The 17342-nt window shown below is 48.7% G+C and overlaps 2 protein-coding genes across 3 annotated transcripts in view; one reads left to right on the top strand and one right to left on the bottom strand.

Annotated features, from left to right (window-relative positions):
* The window catches only part of SGSM1 (small G protein signaling modulator 1), an 87171-nt gene extending 79760 nt beyond the window's left edge, over positions 1 to 7411 (top strand). The window contains exons 22-24 of the mRNA XM_037727694.1: positions 1448 to 1544; positions 3252 to 3419; positions 6428 to 7411. Of these exons, the coding sequence (XP_037583622.1) occupies positions 1448 to 1544; positions 3252 to 3419; positions 6428 to 6516 (354 nt within the window). The 3' untranslated portion in view covers positions 6517 to 7411. The remainder of the gene's footprint in view (positions 1 to 1447; positions 1545 to 3251; positions 3420 to 6427) is intronic.
* Positions 7412 to 16164: 8753 nt separating this feature from the next.
* Positions 16165 to 17342, bottom strand: part of TMEM211 (transmembrane protein 211) — a 12482-nt gene continuing 11304 nt past the window's right edge. The window contains exon 4 of one of the 2 annotated variants that reach the window (XM_017498157.2): positions 16165 to 16799. In XM_017498157.2, coding sequence (XP_017353646.2) covers positions 16537 to 16799 — 263 coding nt within the window. In that variant the 3' untranslated portion in view covers positions 16165 to 16536. The remainder of the gene's footprint in view (positions 16800 to 17342) is intronic. The other variant, XM_037727693.1, reaches the window with a different exon arrangement.

Here is a 17342-nt window from a genome sequence, read left to right as displayed (position 1 = left end):
TTAGTAGAGACAGGGTTTCACCATGTTGACCAGGATGGTCTCGATCTCTTGACCTCGTGATCCACCCGCCTCGGCCTCCCAAAGTGCTGGGATTACAGGCGTGAGCCACCGCTCCTGGCTTTTTTTTTTTTGAGACAAGAGTCTCGCTCTGTTGCCCAGGCTGGAGTGGGCAAACCCAATGGCGTGGTCTCGGCTCATTGCAACCTTCACCTCTCAGGTTCAAGCAATTCTCCTGTCTCAGCCTCCTGAGTAGCTGGGATTACAGGTGCCCACCACCACTCCCGGCTAATTTTTGTGTTTTTAATAGAGACGGGGTTTCACCATGTTGGCCAGGCTGGTCTTGAACTCCTGACCTTGTGATCCACTCGCTTGTGCTTCCAAATTGCTGGGATTACAGGTGTGATCAACCACGCCCATCCTTGTTGTGGTTTTGATTTGCATTTTCCTAAGGACTAAGGATGCTGAGCATCTTTCATGTGCTTCTTGGCCATTTGTGAATCTTCTTTGAAGAAATGTGGGGTCCAGCCCTACAGGGTCGTGGGGTGTCCCCTGTGGCTGTGCTGAGGCACTGGATCCGAGAAGTAAAGAAACAAGACACCAGAAATGACTGGATAAGCGCAGCTGGGCGGGGGGCCAACGCCACTTGTAAGCAGAGACAGGCGAGGCTCTGAGCATCCAAGTGCATCTGTATTTATTAGGTATAGGTCCGGGGGAAGGCTAGTGAGTGAGGTCATCTTAACATAGTGATAGGGTGAAGACAATTACGTGAGCGATAAGCAAAGGGCCCACCTCCATTAGGTCATTGAGACAAGGAGGTGGGAAGTACAAAGGGCCCACCCCCATTAGGTCACCAAGGCAAGGAGGTGGGCCGTGTGCGGTAAGGAGGGTGCATTGTGCAACAACTCTTATCTAGGGGCAGGCAACTCCTAAGGATTTCTATGGGCAGAGTCTTCCAAGGATTTCTATGGGGGGAGTCTTTGAGACAGCATACAGTATTCAGATCCTTTCCCATTTTTGAAACTACACCTGGCTTTTTTTTTTTTTTCAAGTGAAGTCTCACTCTGTTACCCAGGCTGAAGTGTAGTGGCGTGATCTTGGCCCCCTGCAGTCTCCACCTCCTGGGTTCAAGCACTTCTCCTGCCTCAGCCTCCCGAGTATCTGGGATTACAGGTGCATGCCACCACACCTGGCTTTTTTATATTTTTGGTAGAGATGGGGTTTCATCATGTTGGCCAGGCTGGTCTCAAACTCCTGACCTTGTGGTCCACCTGCCTCGGCCTCCCAAAGTTCTGGGACTACAGGCATGAGCCACTGTGCCTGGCCCACTGCACCTGGCTGTTAAGGGCTATGTGGAGTCTGGTGTGCCACCGTACCACCATTTATTCGGCTGTCTCCTCTGCTCCAACCTTTTCCCCAGAGGCTGATGCCGCCTTTCCTTCTTTGACAGATCCTGGACTCAGAGTTGTTCGAGCTGATGCATCAGAACGGGGACTACACTCACTTCTACTTCTGCTACCGCTGGTTCCTGCTGGATTTCAAGCGAGGTACAGACTTTAAACTGGGGACCTGTCTCCAGACTCTTGGTAGCAGAACTTTCAAGGGGAAGGGTCCCGTGGAGATGAGGTTGAGGGGTTTGCAGCACAGGCGGCGGAGGAGAGAAGCACACGTTACGGAGTTCAGACTGTCGCTTCGCCTGCCTTGTCTTGCACTGGCCCTCTGCAGTGGGTGCTGTTAAGATCCTCATCTTACCAGTGAGGAAACTGAGGCTGAGAAGGGTTAACTCCAGAGCTAGGGCGAGTACAGCCAGGATCTGAACCCACCTCTTCCATTCGTATCAGAGCCCAAGAACTCCGAAGCCCATGAGGCAGGGTTTATTTCATGCATGTTTCCAACATGACGTAAAAGTGATGTATAACACAGTACCTTGTTGCTATTGTTCAGATTTGGGGTGATGTTAGTAATTATAATAATATCTGACATGGGCCGGGCGCAGTGGCTCACGCCTGTAATCCCAGCACTTTGGGAGGCCAAGGCCAGAGGATCACAAGGTCAGAAGATCAAGACCATCCTGGCTAACACAGTGAAACCCTGTCTCTACTAAAAATACAAAAAAATAGCCAGGTGTGGTGGCACACACCTGTAGTCCCAGCTACTCAGGAGGCTGAGGCAGGAGAATTGCCTGAACTTGGGAGGCAGAGGTTGCAGTGAGCCGAGATGGCACCACTGCACTGCACTTCAGCCCGGGCAACAAAGAGACTCCATCTCAAAAAAAAAAAAAAAGGCCAGGCGCTGTGGCTCACGCCTGTAAGCCCAGCACTTTGGGAGGCCAAGGCAGGCGAATCACGAGGTTAGGAGTTTGAGACTGGCCTGGCTGGCATGGTGAAACCCCGTCTATACTAAAAATGCAGAAAGCTTAGCTGGGTGTAGTGACAGGCACCTGTAGTCCCAGCTACTCAGGAGGCTGAAGCAGGAGAATGGTTTGAACCCAAGAGGCAGAGGCTGCGGAGAGCCGAGACTGAGCCACTGCACTCCAGCTTAGGCTGTGACAGAATGAGACTCTGTCTCAAAAAAAAAAACCAACTCTGACATGTATGGTGCTTTAGTGCCATGCACTGTGCTGAGTCATTTATATGTATTAGCTCTTTAGTCTTTTTCTACTGTCAGCTTCGCCCCACTTATAGATGAGGAAAAAGAGAGGCTCGTGGAGAAGTAAGTACCCCAGGGTCCCCTTGCCAGCAAGTGATGGCGGAAGGATTCACACCAAGTTTATCGGACACAGGAAGCCTTGCTTTTAACCATCACTCTATTCTGCCTCTTCACTAGTCTCAGAAACTGCAGCAGCCTCTGCCAGTGTGTAGGGGAAAGGAGAGAGGCCTCCAGGGGTGCTGATGGAGATTGGGGTGCAGGGATAGTAGGTGTTGCTGGTTGAAGGGGCAGAGCAAGGACAGATCTGTATAATTCAAACCCACGCATGCCTGGTTCCTCCACTCACAGAATGTCAGAGCCAGAAGGAACTTAGCACTCATCTGGTTCACACAGCCCATCCTACAGATGGGGAAAACTGAGGCTTCTGGTGGTCAAATGACAGAGTCCAGATCTCCTGCCTTTTGACCTGAGTTGTGTCCACTGCACCGGGTCAGAGGCGTAAGGCAAAACTTGCCCGGGATTTTCCCAGAGGGACTTCCCAAGGGAGGGCCACGCTGTGAGCTCTGTCGCCAGTTCTCTCCCCACGCGCGTTGGTGTCTTGGCAGAACTCGTCTATGATGACGTCTTCCTGGTCTGGGAGACCATCTGGGCAGCCAAACATGTCTCCTCTGCGCACTACGTCCTGTTCATCGCGCTGGCTCTGGTGGAAGTCTACCGCGACATCATTTTGGAGAACAACATGGATTTCACAGACATCATCAAATTCTTTAATGGTACCCACATGACTGGGGCCTCATGAGAGGGGTGCAGGCTTCTGCAGGCCCCTTCTGGGGGTCTCAGGAGGCATGAGAATGGGCTGAGATGGATGTATGGTGAAGGGCATGAAGAGGGCTCTGCCCACTTCTTATGGCTATTCCCAGAAAGACAAGTTGACATCCTGTCATGCTGAGGGTGCATTTTTCTCAGGGGTCTGGCAGAGGGAGCACGGGTGTTGAAATCAGCTCAGGGGCAAAGCCTGTTCCACCGCTGACCAGCTGTGTCCATGGACAAGTCACTTCCCCTCTGGGTAAACATCCGCTTCCTCATCTGTGAAATGGGGCAGCAGTGTCTGCTTCGGAGGGTTGACATGCACAGGAAAAGCAGACGCAGGACAGCAATTGAAGTAACACAAAAAACACACAGCCTTTGAAATCAGACAGATGTGAATTCTGATCCAGGCTCTTGGGAGCTGTGTGACCTTGTCCAAGTGACATCACATCTCTAGGCCTCGGATTCTTCAGGGATAAAATGGTACTAACACTCACTCATTCACAGGGAGGCCCAGAGGATTACATGAGACAGCATGGGTAAATCCCAGCATTCGGTACCTGCCTCACATGAGGAACTAATAATTGAAAACTATCGCCACTGTTATCACGATTTAATTTTTTTTTTTTAATGAAAGAAAGTTCTGGGAAAAAACCAATTGTGACCTCACTTTTAAAACGTTAGTAGGGTTCCCACTTTAAACTTTTTTGGGGAATAATTTTGCATCTTAGTTGTCTACTAAAATTGTAGATTTAGAACTGTTTTAGATTTAAGATAGCACAGAGAATGCACCATACCTTGGTCTAGCTTTGCCTACTGTTAGCATTTTACGTGATCCAGGTACATTTGTCAAAACTAAGAAATTATTGGCCAGGCACGGTGGCTCACACGTGTAATCCCAGCACTTTGGGAGGCCGAAGCGGGTGGATCACGAGGTGTCAAGAGATCGAGACCATCCTGGCCAACATGGTGAAACTTTGTCTCTACTAAAAATACAAAAATCAGCTGGGCATGGTGTTATGTGCCTGTAGTCCCAGCTACTCAAGAGGCTGAGGCAAGAGAATCACTTGAACCCAGGAGGCGGAGGTTGCAGCGAGCCGAGATCACACCACTGCACTCCAGCCTGGGCGACAGAGTCAGACTCTGTCTAAAAACAAAACAAAAATTAGCCAGGTGTGGTGGCACACACCTGTAGTCCCAGCTACTCGGGAGGCTGAGGCAGGAGAATCGCTGAACCCAGGAGGCAGAGGTTGCAGTGAGCTGAGATGGTGCCACCGCACTCCAGCCTGGGTGACAAAACGAGACTTTGTCTAAAAAAAAAAAAAAAATTATAATAGCACCTCAGGCCAAAAGTTTCATTTAGTAGGTAGGTAGGTCCAAACCACTTAATAAATATTTATATCCTAACAACTTAGAAGCCATTGAAAAAATAATACATATATATATATTTTAAAAATAACATTTTCACTTCATTCCTAAATAAGCACAATTGCTAATGGGGTGTGTGCACCTGCTGGGCTTTGCGCACCTTCTCAGGCCTCGCCTTGGAAAGGGATTGCACATCACCCGTTTCGTTTTCTGGTCCATACTGACTTGCACACGGCACTTGCTTTGTATTGCAGCTGCTTCTGAACACCTAGCTTTGCAAAATCAGAAAGTCAGTGATGGGAGGCTGGGCACAGTGGTTCACGTTTGTAATCTCAGCTTTTTGGGAGGCCAAGGCAGGCGGATGACTTGAGGTCAGGAGTTCCAGACCAGCCTGGCCAACATGGTGAAACCCTGTCTCTACTAAAAATGCAAAAATTAGCCTAGCATGGTGGTGCACACCAGTAATCCCAGCTACTCGGGAGGCTGAGGCAGGAGAATCACTTGCGCTTGGGAGGTGGAGGTTGCAGTGAGCCGAGATCACGCCACTGCACGCTCCAGCATGAGCGACAGAGTGAGACCTTATCTCAAAAGAAAAAAAAAAGCAAGTTATTAATGGGAGTGTAGTGAAAGTTGTGAACTCACTCCAGCTAACAGTTGACGTGGCACTCAACTTAGGTGGAGCATTGCTGTGCTTCCCTCAAAATATCCAAATGCTCCACCGTGCCCCTGTTTTCACTGTGAAACACTGGGGTACCTCAGTGCCCAGTTTGGGAACCATGTGTTAGTTTTAGTGTGTTTTTTTTTTTCCTTGTTTTCTTTGTACTGAATGGTTTGTTTATGATAAATGTCTAAGTTTAGGATTATTCTAGTTTAGAGGACGGACCACGTTGCGTGGATCTTGATAAAATTTTTTTCTGTCCTTTTTTCTTCTTCCATCTCTATTTTTCCTCCTTCTGTTGCTTCCTTCCTCCTTTTTTTTTTTTTTTNTTTTGAGATGGAGTCTCTCTCTGTCGCCAGGCTGGAGTGCAGTGGTGTGATTTCGGCTCACTGAAACCTCCGCCTCCTGGGTTCAAGCAATTCTCCTGCTTCAGCCTCCCAAGCAGCTGGGACCACAGGTGTGCACCACCATGCCCAGCTAATTTTTGTATTTTTAGTAGAGACAGGGTTTTACCATATTGGCTGGGATGGTCTCGATCTCTTGGTCTCATGATCTGCTGCCTCAGTCTCCCAAAGTGCTGGGATTACAGGCATGAGCACCACGCCCAGCCTGCTTTTCATATCTTTCAGCGTCTGCTATGTGCTCAGCACTGCTTTCAGTCATTCTGCTTATAGGAGGGGTAGAAGGACCTCGCCTTTTTATGGCACATCTGTGAACCAGCATCATCCCATTCAATCCCCACAGTAATTTGGTGAGGCGGCTGCCATTCCAATCCCCATTTTACAGATGAGGAAACTGAGGTCCAGGGGTATCAGCCTTCTTCAGGGTCTCTGCTTCCTGAGTCAGTCTGTGATGAAGATGCCCCCCAAGAAGCTCCAGGGGCTAGAAGTGCACCCTAAGACTAGACACAGAAGGAGGCTCATGAGATTTTTCCTTCTGCTCTTTCAGAAATGGCTGAACGACACAACACCAAACAAGTCCTGAAGCTGGCGCGGGACCTCGTGTACAAGGTGCAGACTCTGATCGAGAACAAGTGAGGGGCACCTCACCCAGGCAGCCTCCGCCGAGCTGCCACCTGTTCCTCTGCTTACTTTTCCTCCTGGCCGGACGGCCACCCCAGGAGCGGGGTCCTGGTGTCTGTTCACAAGCATGGACTTCAGTGCAAAAAGAAACTACCCTGACTTTCACTTCTGGGCAGATGGGGTAGAGGGAGTACCCCTTCAATTCAGCCTTACGTTTTCCTGTTTGACCAAAGATTGCCCAAGTCTGGCATTCCCCCCTTACAGGAGGTGGGGCTTGTTGTTGGGGGAGGACCCATCTTTGTTTTCCTGATGTCCAGAATGACCTCCTCTTCTTCTTTCCCTATTCCTCCAAACCGTCTTGTGAGATGAGACCTGGGAGGGCATTTCTTTTTGGAAATCGATGTAGAAGAGGTCTGTGGGGCTGCCTCTATGCTGCTTTGCAAGGGGCATTTGGAGATGTTCTGGCCATGCTAAAGATTGACTTAAAGATGGACCCTCCACCTCCACATTGCTGATATTTGGGACCAGATGATTCTTTTTGAAGGGACTGTCCCCTGCATTGGAGGATGCTGAGCAGCATTCCTGGCGTCACCAGATGCCAGTAGCATCATTCCCTACCCACACCCCCAGTTGTGACAACCCCCAAAAATGTCTCTAGATATTGCCAAGTGTTCCCTGCAGGCAAAATTGCCCCTATTTGAGAACCACCGACTTGGAGGAGGGGCTACAAATGTACTTCCTGCCCCATTCTTCTGATGCTAAGCCACCCTGGTCCTGAGGCCTCCCTCACTTAGAAAAGGCACACAGGAGGCCGGGCATGGTGGCTCATGCCTGTAACCCCAGCACTTTGAGAGGCCAAGGTGGGCGGATCATGAGGTCAGATGTTTGAGACCAGCCTGGCCAATGTAGTAAAACCCTGGCTCTCCTAAAAATACAAAAAAAAAAAAAAAAAAAAATTGGCCGGGTGCAGTGGCTCACGCCTGTGATTCCAGCACTTTGGGAGGCTGAGGCAGGTGGATCACGAGGTCAGGAGATCAAGACCATCGTGGCCAACATAGTGAAACTCCATCTCTACTAAAAAGACAAAAATTAGCTGGACATTGTAGTGTGCACCTGTAGTCCCAGCTACCTGGGAGGCTGCAATGGGAGAACTGCTTGAACCCAGGAGGCGGAGGTTGCAGTGAGCCAAGATCGTGCCACTGCATTCCAGCCTGGTGACAGAGTGAGACTCTTGTCTCAAAAAAAAAAAAAAAATAGCTGGGCATGGTGGCGGGCACCCTGTCGTCTCAGCTACTTGGAAGGCTGAGACAGGAGAATAGTTTGAACCCGGTAGGCAAAGGCTGCAGTGAGCTGAGATCACGCCACTACCCTCCAGCTCAAGTGACAGTGCGAGACAGTCTCAAAAAAAAGAGAAGGCACACAGGAGTCCCTCACACGTCTCTCTTGGGAGTCTGGGATTCCATTTGTTGTATTTTCTCCTTTTCTCTCCTCTGTCTGATGCCAGGAGATACTTCTTTTCTTCTTTTCAAGAAAAGCATCTCCCCACCTAGGTGATGGCACCCAAAAAGTGTCCGTAGGCCTGAGACAGTCAGAGCTCTTTGTGATCCTGCTTAGATCCCCCCAGGCAGGGCAGAGCCTACGTCCTGCTGCCAACTTGCAGGAAAAACTGCGTCACCTTCCAAGTGGGTCTTGGAAAGGTGTGTGTTTTGTGAAAGCTACTTGATGGTGGAGGAGGGCAGCCTTTCTCTAAGTGCGGTTACTCAGGGCAAAGGAGGAAAAGGAAGGCAGAGGTCGGCCAGGGTAGAGTGTGGTGTGTGTTTTCCTTGGGAAATACCTGCTGATGAACTAGATGCAGGGCTGTGCTGGGTCTGGGAACGGTCCCCTCCAGGTCTTCACACAGAGTGTCACCAAATCACAAACAGACCCGAAGTGAGCGTTCAATAGAACAGTCTTCCCGCTCTTCTCTTCTGAGAATGCACCCAGAATCGGAGAAACCCAGCAAGCATCCGAGGGAAAGGCTCTTCACGGGAGACCTGCCACCTCTAGGGTGGTCAGAGGATGACAGCTGGGGTTCTGGAGGCGGGAGAGGATAGGTGAAGCAGCGTGGCGAAGCATTTTCGGAGGGGCGTGTTAGTCCTCCCACCCTGAGCACACCAGGATGGAAACGCATCCTTGCCTGGTGTGCTTGTGAAGGCTGATTTCCCTTGGCTGCAGCAACTTCAACGCCACCCGAACCTCCAGCCTCTGCCCAACCTCTGGTGCAGGGTGGATAGAGGTCTAGTCAGCCCTTCCTGATGACAGCTCCGTGGGAGACGCAAGGCTACAGTAGCCTTCACGGCTCCCAGCTCCTACCCAACCCCGCCAAAGCAGAAACGGGAGACGGCAGCATTCTGGCTGCCGTCAGACTTGCGTCTCCCTGTCCTAGGTACCCCAGCTTCCCAGGACAGGAAGAAATGTGCAAAAGGCCCCTCTGGAGAAAACTTATTTTGCCATTCAGCTGTTTGCTACAGAGGATGTTATTTTAGCAAGAGCCAGGTCCCAGACCTTCTGATTCCTATTTATTTTTTTAACAGACTAGTCTCAAAGTACAGCACAAAATCTCTTCTCTGCCTTCTCTCGTGATGTTCCAGAGAACATCTATGGTTGTGATTTGGCATAAGTCGTATTTATTTAGTTTACTGTGCCTATTCAGATCTCTGTATGTTGTGTGTGTTTCTGTGTCCTGGATAGGATGCGTGAGAGTTGTTTTGTCCATGGAGTGCACTCTTTCTTTCAGTGTGGCCCACATATCTTTAAGTGTTTGCTGAAGAGTTGTGTCTATATATAGAGAAAATATATATAAACAGAGAAATATGTGAATCGGTTATTTTTTGTGTCTTTTTTTTATTTGAAAGAAATGTTTGCTTCTGAAGACTGCGTCTTCCCACTCACACCCTAGTGACCCTACGTGGGGTCAGATTTTTGTGATAGCTGCCTGGCCTTTTCCCAGAAAAGATGAATCACTCCTGACCTCTTGTATTAGCTGGCGCTTACCACAAGTAGTGCTGCATTACAAATTACCCAAAATGTAGTGGTTTAAAACAGCCATGTATTTAGCTCATAATCCTGTGAATCAGCAGTCCAGGCTGGGTTCAGCTGGGAGGTTCTTCTGTTCTCAGCCAGGCTTCTTTATGTGTCTGTGATCAGCTGATGTCCAGATAAGCAACTCTGCTTCTGATGGTTGTTGGGCTGTTGGCCAGGGCCGTAGGGGAAACTACGGGAGATGGGATTCCGCATCTCCCATCCTCCAGCAGGCTAGCTTAGGCTTGTTTACATAGCTGTGATGGCAGATCCCAGGAAGGTAAGCAGAAGCATGCACTCTCTCTTGGTGTCAGCTTCACTGGCATAAAGTCATTTCTGCCACATTCTGTTGGTCAGAGTAAGTCACATAGCTAAGCCCAGATTCAAAGGGTAGGAAAATAGACTGTACTTCCTGATGAGAGTCTTTGGAAAGTGACACTGAAAAGGAGCATGGGCCAGGCACAGTGGCTCACCCCTATAATCCTAGCACTTTGGGAGGCCAAACCAGGAGGATCACCTGAGGCCAAGAATTTAAGACCAGCCTGGGCAACATAATGAGACTCTGTCTCTACCAAAAAAAAAAAAAAAAATTAACTGGATGTGGTAGCATGTGCCTGTGGTCCCAGCTACTCAGGAGGCTGAAGTGGGAGGATCGCTTGAGCCCAAGAGACCGAGGTTGCAGTGAGGCAAGGTCATGCCACTGCAACTCAGCCTGGGTGACAATGCAAAACTCTGTCTCAAAAAAAGAAAAGGGCACAGATGCAGGGTGGGAGATAAGTGAGGCCATTTTTGCGAAGAGTCTAGCACATTCCCAAAGGTCCTGTGCACCCAGGCATTCCCAGTCAGTCAGCTGTTTGACGTGGGAGTACAGCTCTAAATTAACACTTCCCTGAATCCCGACTGCTGAGCTAGCTCATTTCTCACCTCTGATCCTCCCAAAGACAACGAGTTCATTTCCCCCGACATCTCTGGGTCTCACTCATGACTGCCATTCAGAATTATTGTCATCAGGCAGTGAGCACCTTGCACAGATCCCCACCTCTGTCAGTCTCTAAACATGGACTGAGGAAGGCTGGTTTTCAGCTACAGACGCACAGCCTGATTTAATATAATGGGCACCATCAAAACTTCAGGTTTTAAATTGAAAAAGATTTCCAACTAAGCTAGCAAAGTAGAGGAGTTTCCAGGAGGCATTGGCTGCTTGGGTGTGCCACATCACCACTTTCTTGGAAGACTCTTAGCAGGAGCAAGAATGAAACCCACAGCAGCCAGCAGGTGGAAGCTCTTTTATTTGGGACATATGCTTCCGCCTGGGGGAAGCTTCTCAGGGCAAACATTGGTCCTGATGTTGCCACTGTCCCTGGGAGCCTCCAGTCTAATTTCTCTGACTTCAACCTGAACTCCGTCCATTGGGCCCTCCTCCTGGAGGGCTTCACTCTTGTTTGCAGCTGCCTGGCATGGCCAGACCTGTGGGGTGCTGGGTACCTGTTGCGTGTGCACTGGTCATGTGCACTGTTGGGCTCTGATCATTAGCAATACATTTTATGGGGGAAAAAAATCCTAAGAGAACATTTTTGCTTTTGTAAAGGCTTTTCTAACTACACACACTTGGGCTGGGCATGGTGACTCACACCTGTAATCCCAGCACTTTGGGGAGGCTAAGGAGGGCGGATCTCGAGGTCAAGAGATCAAGACCATCCTGGCCAATGTGACGAAACCCCATCTCTACTAAAATACAAAACTTAGCCAGGCATGGTGGTGTGCACCTGTAATCCTAGCTTCTCAGGAGGCTGAGGCAGGATAATCACTTGAACCCGGGAGGCAGAGGTTGCAGTGAGCCAAGATCATGCCACTGCACTCCAGTCTGGCAACAGAGCAAGGCTCTGTCTCAAAAAAAAAAAAAAAAAAAAAAAAAAAGTTTATTTTGGCAAGGTTGAGGATGTGCCCATAATACCACAGCCTCAGGAAGTCCTGAGGACATGTACCCAAGGTGGTTGAGACACAGTTTGGTTTTATACATTTTAAGGAGACATGAGACATCAATCAATATATCTAAGAAGTACATTGGTTCATTCTGGAAAGGCAGAACAACTTGAAGCAAATACAAAAGACATATTTTGTATTTGAAGAGGGAAGAAGCGTATAGGTCACAGATGAGTGAGACACAAACACTTGAATTCTTTTCCGTTTCTGACTGGCCTTTCCAAAGGAGGCAATCTGATACACATCTCTCTCAGTGAGCAGAGGGCTACTTTGAATAGAATTAGAGGCAGGTTTACCCTAAGTAATTTCTGGCTTGCGTTTTCCTTAGTGATTTGGGGGCCCACGATATTTGCCTTTCACACCTCTCAGCCTGAGTTTCCACTTCTCAAAGCGGAGATAATAATTCCTCCTTTGGTTCTGGACTGAGCCTTGGCCCCTCCACCTCATTCACTGGAACCCTCTGCCCCTCAGCATCACTGAGGATGGGGCTGGGAACCCATTTGTCCTAAGTTCCCATCATCTGCCTTTCTCAGGTTCTCAGGTGAGACTTTGAAACTTCAGAGAATGTGCCTGTAGGAGGAGACCTTTGGAAAAAGTGAGCCTTGGGCCCTCCTGGGCTGTGTCTTAGAGAAATTCCGAAATTGGGTGTGATGAGGCTGTCAGTTCTTGACAGGAACCGCATTTACAGTGATCTGCACCTGCTTCTGCTGTCAGGAAAGGGCTCCCAGTGCCACATCTTTCTGGCCTCCAAGCCACTGGGCATAGTGAGAGCTTGAGCCCAGGACAGGTATAAACTCTGGAGGAGCACAATTTGATACTTTGTGAAGTACCAGTTTGGCGATTCATTTCTAAGTCAACTTCAGCAGAATTCAAATGACCATCAGGATTGTGGAGACTTTCCATTACACGAGGACGTGATACAGGGACCCTCTGGTGTCTTCCTGGCTTTCTTTTTTAACATTTGTAGGCACAGTAATTTCCAGGCTTTGTAGGTGCGGGACTCCTTGTAAACAATGAATGCTTCTTGTTTTGATAAAGAAAACATAACACTCCATCTATTGCCATAGAAAGACAACAGAGTCTCTCTGTAACTGATTTCACTTTATGGGCTGGAGAATCATTCCCTTTGGCATGGCTGAAACAGTGCAGAGAGAAAGTTAAGAAACTTGAGGACCGTAGTGAGATTATTATAGAGAAGAGGGAGCATGTTGCAAGCACCAGGAGGTGATGTGTAGACTGAGTTTGGGTTCTACTTGGTGGCTCCCACTTGCCCCTCATTGTACTGGGATCTGCCTGAGGCTTAAGGAATCTTCCCACATGAGACTGGTTTGCACTGAAGTGCTTCTGATAACAGTTGAAATGAACCACTTGTCTTCAAGTCCATTTGAACACCTTGTGGTATCTTCCTAGACTTCCAATTCCTTTTTTTCTATTCTATTCTGTTTTTAAAAGCTGTCAGGCTGTTCTTATTGTTCAGACTGAAAGGTAAATACCAAGCTGCATTCTCTGTGATCGATGTGTCTTCAGAATAATAGAATCACTCTTGGGGGTTGTTCATGTATATTCTTGGGTGGATGTTTCAAGCCAAAAGAGTTTGATTATGATGAGCTGGATAGATGGGGACAGAGGGAACAAATCCAGGTGTTATTTTGCATCTACCACAGAGTCTGACAGACCTGGGTTCAAATCCCAGCTCCGCCACTGATAGGCTATGTGGCCTTGGGCAAGTCATTTTACCTCTCTGAGCCTCAGTTTCCGCTTCTGTGAAATTGGGATAAGAAAGACTCCCGGCCGGGCGCGGTGGCTCAAGCCTGTAATCCCAGCACTTTGGGAGGCCGAGGCGGGTGGATCATGAGGTCAAGAGATCAAGACCATCCTGGTCAACACGGTGAAACCCCGTCTCTACTAAAAATACAAAAAAAATTAGCTGGGCATGGTGGCGCGTGCCTGTAATCCCAGCTACTCAGGAGGCTGNTAGCTGGGCATGGTGGCGCGTGCCTGTAATCCCAGCTACTCAGGAGGCTGAGGCAGGAGAATTGCCTGAACCCAGGAGGCGGAGGTTGCGGTGAGCCGAGATCGCGCCATTGCACTTCAGCCTGGGTAACAAGAGCGAAACTCCGTCCCCCCCCCCAAAAAAAAGAAAGACTCCCTTAAGGAGAGAAATGACCATTGAGTGTTTCTGCCTGCTCAGCTTCCTTCCCCACTTCTGGCACCAGCACTCCCCCAGCATCCTTTGGGGAACTGTAACGGTGACCTTCTAGTGAGACCGCTGACATACTCCTCCCTGCCCAGGGGTGGACACATGGCCCATTGCAGGCTGATCAGAGTCCTTCCCTGGGATTTATATATACCAAGAGAGGAAACAGAAGTTCACTCTTTCCTCTGGGGCAGGTATGCTAGGAGATGCCAGCCTAGGGCCGCCTAGGACCATGTCTCCTGCAGAAAGGAGTCAGGTGTGGCTGGGTCCAGGTGTTCAGATTAAGTTTTTAGAGCTCCACCTCTCTCCATCTCGTGCTTCTGTTCTCCTCCATGCTGGCTTCCACAGAGCCCATGCCCAACTCTGAGTCAAGCTTTCTGACCAGGCTTGATTTGCCGGAAGGGCTCATTTACCCATCTTAAAGCCCAAGGTAGCCGCAGAGTGGATGCGGGTCATTTTTTACAGGAAGATTAGGTGCTGTTCCCAAAGAAGGGCAATGTGTCAAGACAGGAAAAAACCAACAGATCGACTCCTGACAAAGCAAGCAGCATGTGCCAAGCCGTGGAGGTGGGAATATTCCCCAACCAAACTGAGGGTCGGGCTGCTATTTCTCGTGGCCCAATAAAGAGATGCAGATGAACTGGTGAGGAAGAGAGTTTTTATTTCTGTAACTGGTGACAGGGAGAAGGCCTGGAAATTATTGCCAGACCAACTCAAAATTACAAAGTTTTTCAGAGCTTTTATACCTTCTAAGTTATATGTCTGTGTGTAAGTGTGCATTCATCTAAAGGCAGCAGTGGGCCGTGTGCAGTGGTTCATGCCTGTAACCCCAGCACTCTGGGAAGCTGTTTGAGACCAGCCTGGCCAACATGGTGAAACCCCATCTCCACTGAAAATACAAAAATATTAGCTGGGTGTGGTGGCACACACCTGTAGTCCCAGCTACTCAAGAGGTTGAGGCATGAGAATCGCTTGAACCCAGGAGGCAGAGGTTGCAGTGAGCTGAGATCACACCATTGCAGTCCAGCCTCGGCAACAAGAGCAAAACTCAGTCTCATCAATCAATAAATCAATCAATCAATGATAACTTCTTTTAATCTATAGCTAAGGTCTGAGTCTTGAAGACCTTCCTCTGGAGCCTCCATAAATTTACTTAATCTAAATGGGTCCAAGTAATGAGGTGATTACCCTTATCTTATCTCCTGCTAAATCACAGGAATTTGGGGAATGCCTTCAGGCCTCCAATAAACTTTGTGGAGGCCTGGGGAGTTTCTTCAGACCCCCGATAAAACTTGTTTAATTCTACATGGATCTTGTTAAGAATTCCTTCATTATTTTGTCATGCTTTGAGGCCCAGGAAAGGCCTCGGCACAACTCTTGGTGGGCTTTTGTTGCATTCCAGCCTTTGTATAAGGGCACTGGCTTTTAATATTTAACTTAACCACTCGGTCGGAAACAGCTGTTACGGAGGCCTGCATTTGGTGACACCGGACCTGCTGCAGGAAGAGGACTTCTGTGGGCTTGGAATTTCACCGTGGCCGAAAGGAGAGGCACAGGGGTTGGGTGGGTGACAAGAAAGAACCTGAAGAGAGAGGTTGGAAATGGATTCTAAAGAGTCCCAAGTAACAGTGTAGTTTCCACATCAGTGGGATTATTTGCATGAGGAATGAGACAAGTCCTTAACTCCTTCTCCCACACCCAACATTGGCTCTAAATATTTTTTTTTTGAGATGGAGTCTTGCTGTGTTGCCTAGGCTGGAGTGCAGTGGTGTGATCTCAGCTCACTGCAACCTCTGCCTCCAGGGTTCACGCAATTCTCCTGCCTCAGCCTCCCAAGTAGCTGGGATTACAGGTGTGTACCATTACACCTATTTGTATTTTCAGTAGAGACAGGGTTTCACCATATTGACCAGGCTGATCTTGAACTCCTGACCTCGTGATCCACCCACTTTGGCCTCCCAAAGTGCTGGGATTACAGGTGTGAGCCACCACGCCTCGACCCATTGGCTCAAAATCTTGTACATAATAGGCACTCACTAAATATTTAATGAGAAAATAAATAATTTAAAAATTATCTAGAAAAGGAAAAATTATAAAAAGAGAAGGGAGAGGCTGGGCACGGAGGCTCACGCTTGTAATCCTAGCACTTTGGGAGGCCAAAGCAGGTGGATCACAAGGTCAGGAGTTCAAGACCATCCTGGCTAACATGGTGAAACCCCGTTTCTACTAAAATACAAAAAATTAGCAGGGCATGGTGGCGGGCACCTGTAGTCCCAGCTACTTGGGAGGCTGAGGCAGGAGAATCGCTTGAACCCGGGAGGCAAAGATTGCAGTGAGCCGAGATCATGCCACTGCACTCCAGCCTGGGTGACAGAGAGAGACTCTGTCTCAAAAAAAAAGAAGAGAGAATATGCACATGCCCATTAAACAATGTCGCTTTTGAGTGACAGCCATGGACTCAGAATTAGCCTGGGCACTTTTCATAAAGATGCTGAATTCTCAGCACAGTCCTATGGGGTAAGGATTGTAATTACAGTAGCTAATGTTTGTTGAACACTATGGGCCGGACATGGTGCAAAGTGCTTTATTTACCTAGAGTATTTCCAGTGAATTCTCACAACAACCTTATGAGGTAAGCATGATTGCAACTTTCATTTTCCAGAAGAAAAAACAGTTCCTGAGAGGTAAAGTGGCTCGCCTGAAGTCACACAGCAAGAAGGAGCAAAGGTGGGATTTGAATTTGGCTACAACATGATTTCATAAAACTGGGGAGTGTGCTCCTCCCAGGAGATTTTTTATTTGTTCATTTCTGGCACGAGGATGATTCTCTCGGTGGCACTGGAGAAGATGATGGTTCTCCCTTGGACCTTGGTCGTGTGGGGCCAGCTGATGATGGGCAGGAGGCTGACCAGGACTGCACTGAGGATAGCGGTTATGTAACCCCAACCCAGCTGGCATTTCCCACCGTGATACATGGAGGAGGCTTCGCAGACTTCCTTGACGAATGGAGAGGCCAGGCCGATTGGGAAAACCAACAACCCCACAATCATGGCAGTGGCTGGAGATAGCAGGAAGGAAAGCCAATGTGTTGGCCAAGGGGCAGCTCACTAGCCTTCCATCCCACGACCCATCCACCCACCACCATCTATCCACTCACCCATTCATTCATTTGCTTATTGATTGGCTCATCTCTCCTTTTACCCACCCACTCAACTATGCTTCCCACTATCTGTGCGTTCACTAATCCATCCATTCAAACATACTCTTACCCACTTATTTTCTCCATCCTTCTGTTGACCTATCCATTCACATATCCATCCATCTATCCATTTTCCTACTTAACATCCTGCTTCCACTCATCTGTCCACCCACCCATCATCCATCCTCATCCAGGCTACTCATTTTCTTTATCCATCCACTAAAATATCCAGCCATTCATTCGTTGTTTATCCATCCACTTACCAATCCGCTCATTTATGACATTTCCTAACCCCCCATCCGTCCATTCACTTATCTATGGCTCATCTCTCCTTTTATCAACTACACCCACGCACTCAACTACACCAACTACACCACTCACTCAACTGCACCAACTACACCC

Source organism: Cebus imitator, unplaced genomic scaffold (genome assembly GCF_001604975.1).
Source record: "Cebus imitator isolate Cc_AM_T3 unplaced genomic scaffold, Cebus_imitator-1.0 Scaffold237, whole genome shotgun sequence".
Lineage (NCBI taxonomy): Eukaryota > Metazoa > Chordata > Mammalia > Primates > Cebidae > Cebus > Cebus imitator.
The sequence above is the reverse complement of the archived record's forward strand: the minus strand, read 5'-3'. Positions and strand labels throughout refer to the sequence as shown.